At 45.0% G+C, this 19,139-nt stretch overlaps 1 protein-coding gene across 1 annotated transcript in view; it reads left to right on the top strand.

Annotated features, from left to right (window-relative positions):
* The window catches only part of LOC126195672 (tetraspanin-17), a 141,838-nt gene that overhangs the window by 17,574 nt on the left and 105,125 nt on the right, over nucleotides 1-19,139 (top strand). Inside the window, exon 2 of the mRNA XM_049934298.1 lies at nucleotides 2,912-3,044. Coding sequence (XP_049790255.1) covers nucleotides 2,912-3,044 — 133 coding nt within the window. The remainder of the gene's footprint in view (nucleotides 1-2,911; nucleotides 3,045-19,139) is intronic.

Below are 19,139 nucleotides of genomic sequence, written 5' to 3'. Positions count from 1 at the left end.
GGATCTGTGTGCTTCCATTGAGTTGACTGGCGCTTTGTTTCTGGATTGAAAAATGGCATCCACGTCTCATCCATTGTCACAACCGAGGAAAAGAAAGTCCCATTCATGCTGTCGTTGCGCGCCAACATTGCTTGGCAACATGCCACACGAGCAGCCATGTGGTCGTCCGTCAGCATTCGTGGCACCCACCTGGATGACACTTTTCGCATTTTCAGGTCGTCATGCAGGATTGTGTGCACAGAACCCACAGAAATGCCAACACTGGAGGCGATCTGTTCAACAGTCATTCGGCGATCCCCCAAAACAATTCTATCCACTTTCTCGATCATGTCGTCAGACCGGCTTGTGCGAGCCCGATGTTCTTTCGGTTTGTTGTCACACGATGTTCTGCCTTCATTAAACTGTCGCACCCACGAACGCACTTTCGACACATCCATAACTCCATCACCACATTTCTCCTTCAACTGTCGATGAATTTGAATTGGTTTCACACCACGCAAATTCAGAAAACGAATGATTGCACGCTGTTCAGGTAAGGAAAACGTCGCCATTTTAAGTATTTAAAACAGTTCTCATTCTCGCCGCTGGCGGTAAAATTCTGTCTGCTGCACGGTGCTGCCATCTCTGGGACGTATTGACAATTAACGTGGCCTCATTTTAAAACAATGCGCATGTTTCTATCTCTTTCCAGTCTGGAGAAAAAAAATCGGAGGCCTCAGAACTTGAATGCACCTCGTAAATCTATACTCGATGTTAACAAATTTCTCTTCTTCAGAAACGCTTTCCTTGCCATTGCCAGTCTACATTTTGTATCCTCTCTACTTCGACCATCATCAGTTATTTTGCTCCCCAAATAGCAAAACTCATTTACTACTTTAAGCGTCTCATTTACTAATCTAATTCCCGCAGCATCACCCGATTTAATACGACTACATTCCATTATCCTCGTTTTGCTTTTGTTGATGTTCACCAGAAAAAAATATCAGGACATTTTATGTTCCGAGGCGAGGCAACAGGAATCCGCCGTCAAAGTATCTCTGACGTGCGAAATAGCTAGTTATTGAAAACAGAGAGAGGTATACACGTATCGTATCTTACTTTAAATTATTTTTATCACGTCTTGTAATATTAATGTCTACTCCAGGGACACCATGAGCTTCTGTTCTATTTGCTAGTAGATTAGACAACTACCAAAGCAGGAGAAACTTTTTGACATTACAAAGTAATGATCATCGCAAATCCTAGTAGAAACCTAATTTTGGGTGCTTCACAAGATACATACTAGAAGTCTTCTCTGTGCAACTTCCTAGTTAAAATTTATTTTCTTGAGACAGCTTTTCAAATAGCAATTATTCTGTAAATTGGTTTCTTCGTAGAATGCGGCTAATAGGGGTATTAGACACTAATGAAACAGTTTCTAGCAGACGACAAAAGACTCTAGGAAAAGAGGTCGGGAAAAGAGGTTAACGACTGCACAATTGCTTGAGTAGTCCGTTATGGTCCCGGCATCGTATCGCCGACTGAAAGCGGTGTAACTGCTTTGTTCGGTGGCGTGCAAGTTATAACTCGGCCGCTCTGCTGCGGGCATTCGCAGCGCTCGCCAACGTGAAAAGCGATTATTGTTTCGCGGGCTGTTATCACGGTCCACGGTCCGCGCCAGCCGAGCTAGAATTCAATCCGGACGCACAATTTCCGAGGCGAGAGAGCACAGTTACGCCGGCAAAGTGGCTCTGACCTGCAAAATTTCGTTCGCCTGTGAAAGTATCGGAGCAGAAAAGCAGATTGCGCTGTTACGTTCACAGATTCCATGCCACACTGAACACGGGGATACGATTTTCCTTCATGATTGTTTTCTCGCATTCGTGGAAGTATAGTGCCTAACATGACGCGACAGTGTAGATTGAACTATAAAGGGAGATGATTGCTGTTTATAAATGACAAATGCTGTAGAACAATATTAGTTGTTCGCCTTTAGAGATCATTTTTATTGCCTTTTTGTTTAACCAAATGAGAATAGCTCTCTATTACAGCAGATCAGGTTTTTACACATTCAGTACTGTTTATATCGTAGAAATGACATATCGTAAAACGTGAAATTGGTGTATAATTTATTTTTAATTGTACATCAGTTCAGAGGGCATTTTTATTTCTTGTTGTCAACTCGTGACGTGGTATTTAGATACAACTGCAAGTCGTTACATTCATCATAACAGTATTAACAGTATTTAGCGATTGTAGATATTTTATTCCAAATTCACGCTTCCACTGTTTTAATGTTTTAGCGTCGTATATGAATCATCATTATCAACCAGTTGACATTCACTGCTGGTTCAAGAACTACTCTAGATTTCTGCATGTCGAATGGTGTTGGGCTATACGCATATCTATTGCTGCATCTTTTTGATGTTAACTATCATTATCTCTGGTGTATATTAGTTTTGCATTACCTATTTCTTTATTTTTTTATTCATTAGGCTTCCAGTATCCATGTCTCCGTAACGTGAAGAATGTGGAAAGGTACGCAGGTCTCACAACATGTACGTACCAGCTTTTATAATATGGACCCTGCCTGTATGCTTTCTAACCGGCCTGCAGTCTTGTGCTACCAAACTAAACAGTGGCGCTTCCAGATGCCGACGAGAAAATCAGGCACTTTCCTCAACATCGAGACTCGCCACTGCACCCTCGTCACTTTCAGTTATACGCACGAACCGGTCGCCCCAAATTATCACAACTGTATCTAATTACGTCCAGTTGATGTGATGTGCAAATTATCTACTGCGATCTTGTAGTCCAAGAAACCAGTGCAGCACAATCTGCCACAATACTCATCGTTCGCAGGGACTGTACACAAATTTAGCCGCTGTTCCTATGTTGCTATGTCTTCTGACGATTGTATTTTTCTGTGTTTTTTGTGTTCCAGCTTCTCGGTCTTAGCATCCTGGCCGTGGGCATTTGGGCGTGGACCGAGAAGGACACCTTCAACAACCTCAGCCGCCTGACCAACATCGCACTCGACCCCGCCTTTGTCCTAATACTCATCGGTGAGTACTTTCTCTGTAGTTTTTTTCCCCACAGACGCTGTTTAATAGTGCTCTGATTGTTCATTTGACACTTCGGAAATAATTTCCACGACGACTGGGAATGGGATGACACTACCCTAAAGATTATTAGACCAATGAAAACTCCACTACAGAGCCGGACGGATTATTTCCCTGGTTCAGGTTGCATCGATGCATGGGGCACTATAGGCAGAATACTATGACGAAAAAATTGCGGGCCAGGCATGTAAGATGGGCAAAATGTCAGGCCACCGTATAGGCCAGGAAAGCAGTAGTAGCATTCGTTCTTAGAAAGATCAGTAATGGAATACGTAGTTGCCTGACGACAAATACGAAGGGCTCTAAAACCGCTCCGATGTAATAGTTGCTGTTTACATTGCCCTTTGTACTTTGGAGTCGTGCTCGCAAGTCGTTTTTAATAGTGCTCCCCAAACCATGGTATCTGGCTTTGTCCACTGTGCTGACTATTGCAGAGTGGGGTGCGGTCACCAGGACAGCATCTAATACGACTGCCACCCTTAAGTGTAGAGCAAGATGAAGCGAGTCGCATCCAAAACGCAACATTTTGTCTCGCAGTCCACCAGCGATAGGTTTCATTGGAATCTGAGGCGCTTGTAATTTCTGTTCAATCGAAGGCTACAAAATGGGATGGGTGCTACCAGTAGAAGCAAGCAAAAATCGAATTGCCGACGCATATGGGTGTGTCGCAGTGGTGAGCTGATCTTGTAAAATTATCATCGATGGTTAAATGCTCGGCTACATAGATTTCTCTGTAGCTCTTCGGCAAAATGGCATCGAAATCAGTTTCTTCTACTACAATATGCAGAGGGAATGACACCTGTAATTCTGACCTAGACTGCTGTTCCTCAGTAGGAAACTACGTCTATGGCAAGTACCTCTGCTTAGAACTATACATATGCAGAAAACAAGAAAGGAAAAAAAGAAAAAAAGACAGATTTTACTGTACAGGATGATTTAGCTGCGCCCGTATCGTCAGTCATTTCCAGAATTGTGAGAACGGATTCACTAAACGACATACGGTATATCCCCTTGTTATATTAATTAGAAAAATGTCGGTACCAAGTATACTTTTTGAAATGAAACTGTGGGGAATTCTACTGCAAGTATTATCTTTAAGAGACGAATACACGCGCGTTACATTCTCTGAAACCCGATTACTATGTACACTGAAGAGAGAAAGAAACTGGTACACTTGGGGCTAATATTGTGTACGGCCCCCGCGTGCTCGCAGAAATGCCACAACACGGCGTAGCAAGGACTCGACTAATATCTGAACTATATGAAGATGTCCGAAAGAACAGATACCATCGGTGACCATGAGGCGCTCTAGAACGAAATTATAGTTGAATCAAAACACTACGCTGCCGACAGGCGTTGATATACATCAATTGGGACAGTGGAAAATGTGTGCCCCGACCGGCACTCGAACCCGGGATCTCTTGCTTACATGGCAGACGCTCTATCCATCTGAGCCACCGAGGGCACAGAGGATAGTATGACTGCAGGAACTTATCCCTTGCACACTCCCCCTGAGACGCACATTCCCAACTTAATGTCCACACCCTACATTCGTAGTGCCCCTGCTGATTACACTCATTACTTGCGGCAGACAATCTTACCGAGTTCCGTAAGAGTTCGGGCAATACGTGTGCTTCCGCACGGAAGAAGAAGGTCAATGGCCGTTTAGCCGTAACTATATGAAGTTGGTATCTGACCCCGTTGATGTGTATCAACGCCTGTCGGTAGCTTAGGGTCTTGACTTAATTATCATTTCATTTAATATCTGAAGTTGTGCAGGAGGGAACAGACACCATGAATCCTGCAGAAACAGGTATAGGAGGCATGCGTATTCATATAGCTCCAGGAACACTCTTCTGAGTTCAAACACTTCCGCTGGCCACCAAATTCCCCAGACATGAACATTATTGATCATATCAGGGGCCGGCCGGAGTGACCGTGCGATTCTAGGCGCTACAGTCTGGAACCGAGCGACCGCTGCGGTCGCAGGTTCGAATCCTGCCTCGGGCATGGATGTGTGTGATGTCCTTAGGTTAGTTAGCTTTAATTAATTCTAAGTTCTAGGCGACTGATGACCTCAGAAGTTAAGTCGCATAGTGCTCAGAGCCATTTGAACCATTTTTGATCATATCAGGGATACCTTGCAATGTGCTGTTCAGAAGAGACCTGCAGAATTCATGGTGTCAATTCCCTCCAGTACTACTGCAAACATTAGTCGGGTCCATGCCACGTCATGATGCGGCTCTTCTAGGTGCTCGTGGCGGCTCTACACGACGTTGGCCAGATGTACCAGTTTCTTTGGCTCTTCAGTGTAGGATTGCAGTAATCTCAAGCAATAAACAATCAATTTTACAATTGCGGTTCTTCTTCTCTTCTGTTTCGTGCCCTTATTCTGTTCTATTCTCGGGGTGGACACGGTGATCTGGATTTGGCAATATTAGTCGCAGAGGATGGCCGGATGGCTTTCCTGTCGCCAACTCTTCCCTCCCGGGACGGAATTTGTGTACTCCAGCTGTCTGCGTCATCTGGTGCTATCCCGTGTGAAGGTGTGGGAATGTTTGTTCGTAGTGTAACTGAGGTGGACCATGGGCACCAGCATAGTCGGCTGTGGGAAACCGCCTCAGAACCATATCCAGGCTCGTCGGTACAGCGGCCCTCGTCGTTAATCCACCAGGTAGATTCCATTGGGGGCCGGTGCGCCTTCTCAGATTTCTCGTAAGTGGTGAGGTAATCCGCGCGGCTATCCGGCCATAATATATGAATACACCTTAAATCGCCAGGGCCTTGTGTTCAGGAAAACGTGACGTTTACAAGGAAATAAACGAAATAGAACGAACTGAAACATCAAGTTTCGGGAGCTCAGCGTTTATCACAGGAAGCAGTTAGTAACACTTGGTATTAACGTTAGCAAGTTCAGAGTCTTCTGCATCACGTAGGCCACGGCAGTACGGATAGACAGAGGAAGGGTTTCCGCCACCTGTATTCGAGTGCTGCTGACCAAGTCCCGCGGCAGCGTACAGTAATGCAGCAGGGCGAGGCGACGATCTCAGAGCAGCGATGGTGAGAAGACAGCGGCTTAACACAGGTGGCGGGGATCTGCTTCAAGTGAGTGCCGAAAAGGGAGCTCGGTCCTGCTTGCTCTACAGCAGTTTCCGTTGCCGTCTTCTTAGTTGACTCGATCTTCATAGTTGAGTCGCTCCTTGTCGGTATGGCCTTAGTCCATTAAACGTAGTTTTGAGAAAACTTGAAAAACTTTGTTCTATTTGGGTTCTGTGGCCAGCTTCATAGCTGTGTCGATTTTCGCAGATGAATCGCTCCTTTTCAGTGCGGCCCTAGTTGGATAGACATAGTTTCGAGAAAACTTGAAAAACAATATTCTGTTTTAAAAACAATCTTCTGTTTTACCAGTTACCAATTACGACGTGATTTTCGTCTGAAAGATGTAATCTGATTACATACATCAACCATACAAACATGAATCAAAATTATTTTATGTAAAAAAAAAACTAGCTGACAACCCCCGCATTGACCACCTATTATTTTGTCGGCTTTCCATTTGTAGTCTAATATAAAATAATTCACTTCCATGTATTCGTGAAAACACATTTGAAATTATGAAACAGCCGTACAAAGAAACATGCGCTGTAACTGTTATGTCTGAAAAGGCCGCGCGCAGGATCGTTTTTTTTTTTTTTGAGGTGGTGGTGGTGGTGGTGGTGGTGGTGGTGGTGGTGGTGGAGGAGGAGGAGGTGGTGGTGTCCTGTGTACACAGTTCCTATTTCAGCTAGCAGTATGGGGTAAAAAGTTTTTGGTGTACCCCGAACCAGAGGCCATTTGCATAGCCACTTGAAAAAATGGTTCAAATGGCTCTGAGCACTATGCGACTTAACTTCTGAGGTCATCAATCGCCTAGAACTTAGAACTAATTAAACCTAACTAACCTGAGGACATCACACACATCAATGCCCGAGGTAGGATTCGAACCTGCGATCGGAGCGGTCGCTCAGTTCCAGACTGTAGCGCCTAGAACCGCACGGCCACTCCGGCCAGCGAGTGTGTACAGCGCGATTTTGTAAACGACTCTATGGCAACGCCTCTTCATATCGCCTGTAGACGGCATTTGTTTTCGCCTGCAGCCAATTGCGCTTTGCAGTTGGAAGCTGTCAAAAGCGCTACCACGTTCCAGGGATTTCCTTAAGCTGAATCGACTGTAGGAGTGTCATAGTAGTAAAGAATAGATGTATTAAAGTTTCATGCATATTGCGGCATTTTTGCACGCGTCTCAGCGTTTATGACGCCATATCTCTTAAATTATGTCTCATACAATGCTGTATTTGTGTAGGTGCACTCAACGGCATATGTGGATAATTTTTGCAAAATGTGTTACGAATAGAATGATGGCTCTGAGCACTGTGGGACTTAACTTCCGAGGTCATCAGTCCCTTAAGAACTGCTTAAACCTAAGGACATCACACACTTCCATGCCCGAGGCAGGAGAATAGAATTAGTAGCAAAGAAGTAATAAATTTAAATGTTATGCAAAGTGCTGTAGTTTTCAACGCATCTGATTATTTATGAAGTCATATCTCCCGAATTATGATGGGCAGGTGTTCTTATACCGACAGCGATTGTTACCTGCTGATGCGGAATATGTGTACTAAGTTTGCTTGAAATCAACACTGTGGTTTAGGAGGAGATGTGGAACACACACACACACACACACACACACACACACACACACACACACACATTTTTGTCATATGTGTGGATTATGGGCACCTAAATGCAAGTACTTGACGTCCTGCGGATAAAAACTCACTTTTTCACCTTTTATTTTTGTAAAAGGAACGTAAATTCATTTGAAACAAGAAATAATGTTAATTTAATTATTGATTCAGTTCTTTTATGTCATCAGAATACTTCGTTATATCTCTGTTTTACTCATCACCATACTTGTAACTAGCTACTTGCTCGTTCATAAGCTAAGGCAAGGTAATATCCTCATAGAATGCTTGATTTCCTGTAGGGATATAAGGAACGAGTTTTTCTATGTGTTTGATCTTAGCATAAGCAGGGGCTGTTGACAATATTGGATCACGCTGAGAGCGAGAGTGGGCCGCCCTGAATGTACACTACTGCATCAAACCATTAGTGTGTGTGAAGGCCTCAGTACAGCCTCAGAGGTCTGACCTGTAAATGAAATTCTCAAATGATTGGATGAGAAAATCAGCCTTATTCTCTCGAGGCACTGATTTTTTCGCAGTTTCTTAAGAAATGCAGTTTTTTTAATAATAGTCCACCCACCCACTTCTGTGACCTCTGACTGCTATTGAATCACGTATTTCTTTAACTGAGATTTTATTTTTTGAACTGCTACAGACAACCAGTTTGTTATTTTATGAAAACTATACAAACCATCATTCTTTTTCAAAACTTCCTTAATCATGCTGGTATGTGAGTTAGGACATATTAGAATGTCCACATATTGGAAAGAAGTGTTAAATGTCTATTGAATCGTTCTTATCTGTTAATGCTAACAAAAATTTAATAAGAGGGTGCTTTTTGTTCCGACTCCCGCAGGTAGCTCTTCTATCGCAGCTGGCACGTCAGTAAGGCTCATGATAATATACATAACAGCAGTATTTCTTTGTTATGAGTACAAAATAGAGTCATTGTCAATTGCGCCGTGTAAAACAATTCCTAAACTATAGAAACAAACAGCTGAACATTGTATATATAACGTAGTGGAATTGCTAAGGTATTGGAATGTTCATTCCCTTGTTCACTTTCCCTTTTGATAACAGACTATAACCGATTACTTCTTCCAGAGTGAACACTGAGTTCTGCAGCTGCACGTAATTTGTGTACATTACTGAGATGGAGGCTTCTCAGTTTCTGTTTCAATTGCTAACGTGTACTACAAGAGTCTACTTGTTGCCATCCGGATAAGAACTTGAAATTTTGATCGTAAATTGGTAATAAAATCAGCGCAACCGATATAGTGACCATTTTGTTGGAAATGAACTGATTTACTCATCTACCAAGATTTTTCTTTTATTACTAAGTCTCTTTGGGCATACAAGGTTGCCTCTCATGTCTCGAATACTTTTTTCTGCAGTTCACAACTATCTGTTTCTGTTCACACGTTTTTTAGATGCAGAAAACATTGACAAAAGCACTTTGACACACACTTGTTGCCGCTGATAATCATCACTCAAAGCATGCTATTTGAATGCTGCACTGTGTTTGTAGGTTCCTTTTTTTAGTCGACGGCGTCGAATTTCATGTGTATCAAAGAGCCACTGTATGAAGATGCCAGGACGTCCATCGTATGCATTTCATGTAAGCGAATGAGAATTTTGACCCGCTAAACCTCTGGTACCATTTCAAAACATTTTCGTTTCCACGTGCAGTCATGAAAGAGAGGTTGGAATCGTAATATATAGATTACATTGTATGGAATAAATAAGAACAGCACTGAAATATTAACACCTATGAAATGTGATTTATTTTGACACGATGTTATTATACTTGGTTACAAAGTAAGTCCATTTAACTTACCTGCATGCACTTTCTTTCCTGTATAGCTAACATAATTCTCTCCTTTATCTCTAACATTTTTAATTATGTTCTTCTTGTAACACACTTTATTTTTTTCCTCTCTCTTGAGTCATTACTTTTTCTCTTTTCATATTCGCCGACCAGGTTCATTTTAGAATTATTGTACCAAATTAACAGATGATGATGCACAAAAATAATCAGAATAGGCAATTGGTACAGTTGACAGAGCAGAACGAGGACTGTCAACATAGTTCTTGACAAACACACCATGGTCCAGCTACTTCCGGCGAAAAAAAAACCTGGTTATCTTAACATCCGTTTTACTCATAATATTAACGATATTGACGCATTTTTGTGTGGAACGGTGTGTCGACCCCAATCGAAGCCATTTCATGGGCAAACTCATTTTCGGAAAAAAGTGGACTGTGCCCCTTCTGGAAAGGAAGTATTCAGTTCCCCAGACAACCGACCAGCGTGCGTAGCGGGGTCCTGCGGCCTAGTTGCCACCGGTTTTGGTGGAGCTGCTAAATCTACGACATTCATTATCTCTCCTATCGATACGTCTTCGTCCATCGATGGCAAAGATGGAAGGAATGATATCTAAGGGTAATTCACCACTACTGTGGTAATGCTACTGCTCCTGTTTCTGTCAGAGCTTTGACAGAAAGCTGAACGTTAAAAACTGAATTATGCTTTCGGTCTCAAAAGTATCCACACTTCGCTAAGTAATGTGGGATTAACCACTAGGCGTCACGTGAGACGGATCCACCAGTGTAAAAGGAGGCGGGAAGTATTGTCAGCAGAGATGGAGTAAGAGCACAATGTCGGTCATGAGAGCTCACTGACTTCGAACGTGAACTAGTCATTAGACGTCAGCTGAATGACAAATCCATCAAGGACTTTTCAACCCTTCTAAAGCTGCCCAGGTCGACTGTTCGTGATATGATTGTGAAATGGAAAAGCGAAGGGATAACCATAGCTAAAGGACGACCAGGCAGACCTGATGTATTGCCGGATAGGGGCCGCCTAGCATTTTGAAGGGCGGTTGTAAAAAATCTCATGAGATCAGCGGAAGGAATCACGCGTGACCAGGAGTCCAGCTAACACAATGATTGTGCATAGGGAGTTAAAAACAATGGGATATAGTGGTCGAGCAGCCCCTCAAGCGACACGTTTCTGTAGTCATTACTAAGCGCCGCTTTAGGTGCTACAAAGAACGACGCCACAAGTCAGCGGATGACTGGAAACGATTAGTTTGTAGAGACGAGTCATGCTGTAATCTGTCGCAATCCGATGGAAGGGTATGGGTTTGGCGAATGCCTGGGGAACATTATCTACCATCATTTGTAGTGCCAAAAGTGAAGTATGAAGGAAGTGGTGTTACGTTATGGGTTTTTTTTTCATAGTTAGGGCATGTCGCCCCTTGTTGGGCTAAAGAAGACGCTAAATGCGGAAAGGTTCGATCTTATTATGCAGCACTGTATACTGCGTACAGCAGAGGAAAGTTCAGAGAGGATGATTGTATCAGTACTACAGTGCATCCTGTCATAAACCAACATCTATGAGGCAGTGGTTCGTGGGAAACAACATTCCGAAAGTTGACTGGCATGCTGAGAAACCCAGTCTGAACCTGGTTGAATACCTTTGGGGTGAGTTAGAATGTCGTCCAATATCACTGTCTCATCTGATTTTGGCACATGAGGAAGAATGGGCTACCATTCCTCTACAGATATTCAGACGCTTCATTGAGTGGGTTTGCAGGTGAGTTCAAGCCACCACAAAGGTGAAGGATGGGTAGCCCACATATTGATGTACAGAGCAACGAACTATATGAAATCAACGTAAATTAGTTACAAACTACGGCGCGCGCACACTTTATTCAACATGTAAAGGTCACTACAGATTTCGGATTTAGGTTATGACATGTTCGATATGTCTGGTCATCATTGGCGTTGCTGTGGCACAGACGAATAACGAAATTCTGCGTGACTCTTTGAAGTGTCGGAACATCGATGCTGTCAATGACCGCCTGAATGACTGTTTTCCGCTCAGCAGTGGTTTTGGGGTTATTGCTGTACACCTTGTCTTTAATATAGCCACACAAGAAGAAGTCGCATGTTCCCAGATCCGGAGAATATGGCGGCCAATCGAAGCCCATGACTGTGACCTCTGGGTATCCCAGAGCCAGAGTGCGCTCCCCAAAGTGCTTCTGCAGCACATCGTACACTCTCCTGCTTTGAGGGGTTGAGCTGTGTCTTGCATGAATCGCATCTTTTCGAAATCAGAATCACTTTGGATAATGGGGACGAAATCATTTCCAAAACCTTCACGTACCGTTCGGTAGTCACTGTGCCATCAAGGAATATCGCACCGATTATTCCGTGACTGGACACTGCACACCACACAGTCACCCATTCAGGGCGAAGAGACTTCTCGGTCTCGAAATACGGATTCTCACTCCCCCAAATGTGCTGATTTTGCTTTTTGACGAATCCATCCAAGTGTAAGTGGGCTTCGTCGCTAAACCAGACTATATCGCGCATACTAATTCCCAGCATGGCCCGTGGCCAATCGTGCATTTTGAACGTCACAATGCAAACCTTTCAGAATTTATAACGATTTTATTTAACACAGTTCAATGATTGTCGTCCTGTATTTCCATATACTTTACAAGATAGTGTATTTCGTAAAACGGGGAATTGTAGAATAAATATTATTAAACATTTACTACACGCGAATAAAACCATTACTATTAGTTCTGTTTCAAGAAGTACACTTGTATTTTAAAATTTTATCAGCATCAGTAGCAAACAGAAAATTGTAAGAAATACACTCCTGGAAATTGAAATAAGAACACCGTGAATTCATTGTCCCAGGAAGGGGAAACTTTATTGACACATTCCTGGGGTCAGATACATCACATGATCACACTGACAGAACCACAGGCACATAGACACAGGCAACAGAGCATGCACAATGTCGGCACTAGTACAGTGTATATCCACCTTTCGCAGCAATGCAGGCTGCTATTCTCCCATGGAGACGATCGTAGAGATGCTGGATGTAGTCCTGTGGAACGGCTTGCCATGCCATTTCCACCTGGCGCCTCAGTTGGACCAGCGTTCGTGCTGGACGTGCAGACCGCGTGAGACGACGCTTCATCCAGTCCCAAACATGCTCAATGGGGGACAGATCCGGAGATCTTGCTGGCCAGGGTAGTTGACTTACACCTTCTAGAGCACGTTGGGTGGCACGGGATACATGCGGACGTGCATTGTCCTGTTGGAACAGCAAGTTCCCTTGCCGGTCTAGGAATGGTAGAACGATGGGTTCGATGACGGTTTGGATGTACCGTGCACTATTCAGTGTCCCCTCGACGATCACCAGTGGTGTACGGCCAGTGTAGGAGATCGCTCCCCACACCATGATGCCGGGTGTTGGCCCTGTGTGCCTCGGTCGTATGCAGTCCTGATTGTGGCGCTCACCTGCACGGCGCCAAACACGCATACGACCATCATTGGCACCAAGGCAGAAGCGACTCTCATCGCTGAAGACGACACGTCTCCATTCGTCCCTCCATTCACGCCTGTCGCGACACCACTGGAGGCGGGCTGCATGATGTTGGGGCGTGAGCGGAAGACGGCCTAACGGTGTGCGGGACCGTAGCCCAGCTTCATGGAGACGGTTGCGAATGGTCCTCGCCGATACCCCAGGAGCAACAGTGTCCCTAATTTGCTGGGAAGTGGCGGTGCGGTCCCCTACGGCACTGCGTAGGATCCTACGGTCTTGGCGTGCATCCGTGCGTCGCTGCGGTCCGGTCCCAGGTCGACGGGCACGTGCACCTTCCGCCGACCACTGGCGACAACATCGATGTACTGTGGAGACCTCACGCCCCACGTGTTGAGCAATTCGGCGGTACGTCCACCCGGCCTCCCGCATGCCCACTATACGCCCTCGCTCAAAGTCCGTCAACTGCACATACGGTTCACGTCCACGCTGTCGCGGCATGCTACCAGTGTTAAAGACTGCGATGGAGCTCCGTATGCCACGGCAAACTGGCTGACACTGACGGCGGCGGTGCACAAATGCTGCGCAGCTAGCGCCATTCGACGGCCAACACCGCGGTTCCTGGTGTGTCCGCTGTGCCGTGCGTGTGATCATTGCTTGTACAGCCCTCTCGCAGTGTCCGGAGCAAGTATGGTGGGTCTGACACACCGGTGTCAATGTGTTCTTTTTTCCATTTCCAGGAGTGTATTTATACAGGACATTATTTGTCAAGTGACCTATATGTCGTCGACTGTCTACTGTGGTACACTTCTACAGTTGCTGGTGCAACGTGAAGGAGTACTGGTATCGATATTGTACTCTTTACTTATTCTTCCAAACCGAGCGCACCTTTTCTCTGAGGAAGCATTGTCTTGCTGTATAAGGACAACAATGCCCCATCGCTATTGGTCATCAGCCGTCTAGGTGTGTGCAGTAGAGTCGTTGAACTCGAGCGCGGGGCTATCACGTGGAGCCGCATCGTGGATAAATCAGAATCAAGAATTTGCGAGGAAGTATAATGAGTAGTTGAGCCAACGGCCTTGCCGCAGTGGTAACACCGCTTCCCGTCAGATCACCGAAGTTAAGCGCTGTCGGGCTGGGCTAGCACTTGGATGGGTGACCACCTGGTCTGCTGAGCGCTTTTGGCAAGCGGGGTGCACTCAGCCCTTCTGAGGCAGACTGAGGAGCTACTTGACTGAGAAGTAGCGGCTCCGGTCTCGTAAACTGACATGCGGCCGGGAGAGTGGTGTGCTGACCACATGCCCCTCCATGTCCGTATCCAGTGACGCCTGTGGGCTGAGGATGACACGGCGGCCAGTCGGTACCTTAGGACTTTCATGGCCTGTGCGGGAGGAGTTTAGTTTAGTTATAATCAGTAGTTGAAACTGTTCCGTCGGTTTGTCGGAAGAATGTGAGTCATTTGCGGAAAGGCGCAGAGGATTAATTATGAGATTTAAGGTTGAAACATTATCGTGTTTTTGAATCAATAATTTTCGTGGAGAAACATTTGGCTCGTAGAAAGCAAATGAGTGGGCTTCCGGGATCAGTGTTTACCAATTTAATCAGTGTGGAAACGCAACGTGGCAACGGTTATTTCTGTGTGGATCTGAAACAATTATAACTGTTCACGCGAGACTGGATAAGCGCAGGCGTTGTTAGGGAAATGTGTCTGTGCTAAAGAGACAATAAAACACAGACGTATACTGATATATTCCATTTTTCAACCAAATAGTATTTTAAATTTATAAGAGACACGCAATCGTATTAGACACATGGTCAGGCTGAAGAGATTCCTTCCACATAATTGCACACACTGGAAGAATGCGATGCATTGTTATTGTTATTTGTAACTGTCAATACAAAAATGCTCGACATTTCAGTCACATCCGTTGCTGGGTATACGCAGAATGAAAGCATTCGTGAAAGTTAAGATTGTGGGCTGGAGCTCCAGTCCGGCACACAATTTCGATGTGTCTCGAAGGCTCGTGCTATTGCATGGCCCAAGTATTACACGTTCGTGTTCATTTCGCAGCCACTTTCCCGCGGTGCCGGAATCCAGTGCGTTAGCTGCTTCGCTGACCGCAGGTCGTTCGTTCCTCTCCACTGGTTCGCCCCTCACGCGAGAGACTCGTGGTAACAATAAGTGGCCACTGGAGGAGGCGGATAGCGCAGACAGCGAGATTGGGCGGGCACCGTTGGGAAATCCCGGCCATTGCTCACCGGGAATCCACTTGAGCCGCTGTTGAGTTATTGATGGCGGCTGCTGGGGCGGACAGAACAGCGCTGCCCCGGGACGCTGGATCACTGCAGCCGCACTCCCAATAGTCCTCGCGTAACGCACTCTCAGCGCCGTGGGACACACGCGTTGCGTGTAACATCGCCTGGCTGCTGGCTCGACTAGTCAGGATGCTGCCGCCTCCTCTGTTCGACAGGCATGTTGTACCGGTTTTGGTTTGAGGCAGTTTTCTCTGTCAAGTTTTCTCCGCATCAGGCAGGCTCGAGGGACGGACTGGAAGGACAGGGGGGACTGTAAAGTGTCAGAGAACCGTGGTACGTCCTGTCGTAAAATTGTAGACGCCTTAAAGTATATACAGGGTGAAGAAAAATTGTCACGAAATTTAACCCTGGATAGCTGATGCCTGTAGGAACCAAAATTACTAATGTTGTTTAGGTCGACAACGCACAATTTTTAAACTACGGAAACTTGGCGCCACGTGCTCCGATTGGCCACGGGATTGCCCTGTTGTTGGATGCTCTGGACAAGGCATGACCGCAAATGTTTTGCCTGCCGGAGATCGCGATGCATCCAAGGCGGCCCGCACGCTCGGTGGTGGTGTGCCAGCCTTCCACTCTGGGGGCCTGAGGGCGAATCCACCAGGGTCCCGACACATCCATTGTAGTTTCATGATAAAACGTACCGGGAACAAACCCGTCAACAGCTGTTAGTTCTCGTTCAGGAAGTCTTTAATAAATTATATTGGCCCTGAAAAGGGCCTTTTTGTTGCCAGGACATTGTATACTAAAGGCAGGTGCTGGAACTGACGACCCTCTGATGCGACACATGCTTGGTAACGTCGAACAGTGTTTTACCGAACTCTTTCAAAGATTCCTGGCATTGTCCCGACGTGATTGGTGACATGTTGTATGCGATCCATTAATTCCTCTTAGTTTCTAGGTGGTTCGCATCCAGGTGGGTGAACTAGAACCTTGAAGAATCCCCACAGGAAAAAGTCCGGTGGCATGAGGTCTGGTGATCGCGGGGGCCATGTCCTGCGAGCACCTCTGCCAATTACCCGGCCTCCGAAGAGCTCATTTAAATAACTGCGCAAAGCACGACTGTTATGTGCGGGCGCCCCATCATGCTGCGACCACATGCGTAGCAGGCTGGGTAAAGTTTCTTGCAAAAAGTGAAGTAATTTGCCCCGGTAAGTCGAGCAGGTAGACGGACCGGCCCATCAGATGGCCAACCATAATGCCTGCCTAAATGTTGAGCGAAAATCATTGCTAGTGTCCGTGGACGTACGTGACGTGAGGATTTCCCCTTGCCCAGTAATGAACGTTTCGAGTGTTGTGAAGGCCATCCCGATAGAAGGTGCACTCGTCGGTAAACAACACAATGGTGTTGAAGTCGGGATCTCGTTCAACACGTCTCAGAAACCACCGCGAAAACCCTACCCTGTGTTCATAGTCCGCTACAGGGTTTAGGTTTGGACAAGGTGGAAACTAAATGGATGCTGGCCGTCATCCTTCAAAACCTCCCAGATAAACCGATGAGTGACCCCCATGTCGTGTCCAACCACTAGAGTACTTGTCGTAGGTGCTTCCTCGAGGCGATCGAGAGCATTCTCTTCAAATGCAGCATCCCGTCGTGTTTGAGGTCTTCCAGCATCACCATGATATCCCAATAACGAGTGTTTCGCCAAGTCGCCAGTGAACTGCTGTAAACGTATGCGGGTGTGGGTGGCGTCTAGCGGGGTACCATTCCTCATACAACCGTCGAGCTTCATGCAAATTACCGTTGGCTAGTCGATAAACAAAAACCATATCTCGGTGTTCTTCAAATGAATACGGTGCCGCCATGCTTACTGTATGACTAAATCGCAGGTGACGCGTGTGTGCTTCGAAGTGAAGCTTACTTGTGAATGCCTCTGATGTGAGGTGGAGACGAACAGCAAGACCCTATTCGACACGTGTGCGTATCACTTTGGGGCGGTGGCGGGGCGAGGGACGTTTGCATGTGTGAACCGACAACCATACGTCTGCCCGTCAACCGACGAACGGCAGCATGGAAATCCCACAGCCAATCGGAGCGCGTGGCGCCAAGTTTCCGTAGTTTAAAAATGGTGCGTTGTCGACCTACACAACATTAGTAATTTTGGCATCAGCTATCCAGGGTTAAAATTTGGTGACACGATTTTTCTCCGCCCTGTATATCTTGAGCATATGCTACGGTCGCAGGTTCGAATCCTGCCTCGGGCATGGGTGTGTGTGATGTCCTTAGGTTAGTTAGGTTTAAGTAGTTCTAAGTTCTAGGGGACTTATGACCTAAGATGTTGAGTCCCATAGTGCTCAGAGCCATTTGAACCATATCTTGAGCATAACCTACTGCGCATGTTCTCGGCATCAAACCTGGCTAGGCACGTGATTTTGGGATAACACTTGTCTACAATTTGCGATAACAGCGAATTCTGAATATTACATGTATTCGCCTTGTTTAAAAACGTTTCAGCACGTGTTAGTTTTAGTAACAGATATGGTGCAGTATTGTCGTTGCTACAGATGTAAAAAGACGTACGTGAAAGGGGGACCAGTTATTTTTGTTAGGTATGTACAACAGATGTATAACTGTAAATGTCATATTTATAAGAGGGACTTTGTGTATTGAAAAATATCGAGACACAGTATTATAAAGTCTTATATTGCAAAGATAGTTTCAGCGATTTTGTGGCTGTGTGTTTGTACGTGACAAATGCTAAATAAAATATTTGCAGGTTTGTTTGAATAAACTGACAGTCAGTGTATACATACTGTTGCTATGTTCATATGCAGATAAAATTTATGCGTGGCAGTCTGATTAATTTCCACCAATTTATCCAAGTTTTCAGATCTTTGTGTGTATGCGAATATTTCTGCGTGAGACAGTTTCCTATACAGTGTTATTAATTAGAACAGAGATTCGACAATATGAATAAATGCAATAGAAAACGTGAAAGTATTATTGTTGGTTCTTAATTCTTTTCCCGTCATCGAAGGAAAGTAAATAGAGTGGTAGCTGAGCTACGATACTGTGGCGAAAAATCACAGTAGCATTACTCTTCGCTTCTTGAAGTTAACTTCAGTTTATCTGGTCTACTATTAAAGTGCAACAGTGTGAAAAAACAATGTCAGAACTTCCGAACACAGAATGTTACACTTGCTGTATTTTCTTGCTGTTTGTCGTAAGTGCTACGATACGTGGAATAGACTATAAACCAACTAAGCACTCAATCATTATTGAGTGATTATATATTTGGGCAGAATAGTTTCAGTACTAAATGTCAGTTGCGTTGCGGAGTAAGACCATTTACGATTGATTGGCTGTGAGGATACTTGTGGTTACGATGGCTTCTCTTAAAGAATACTTTCAGTTAAGGGACTTGCACATTAACTTGCCTTTGCTGTTTGAATGTTTTTGAATTGTAGTAAATGCTACATTCTGCAGGCCGACATTCATAATTGTTTCGAAAATGATTTCGACAAATTATGGATGTAATATGTGGTTGAGTAATGAATCCACATTTGCAATCCAATTGCCTTAGATTTTACTATGGCCATACTTTTCAGTTAAATTCTACATAAGTGTCGTCACAAAATATTATGTTTTTCAAATATTATTATTTTTTTCTAAACACTGCAAAACGAGTAATAAACTGAGGTGCGCTTTACACGCCC

This window comes from Schistocerca nitens, chromosome 7 (genome assembly GCF_023898315.1).
Source record: "Schistocerca nitens isolate TAMUIC-IGC-003100 chromosome 7, iqSchNite1.1, whole genome shotgun sequence".
In the NCBI taxonomy this organism is placed as follows: domain Eukaryota; kingdom Metazoa; phylum Arthropoda; class Insecta; order Orthoptera; family Acrididae; genus Schistocerca; species Schistocerca nitens.
This window is presented reverse-complemented; position numbering and strand designations above follow the sequence as displayed.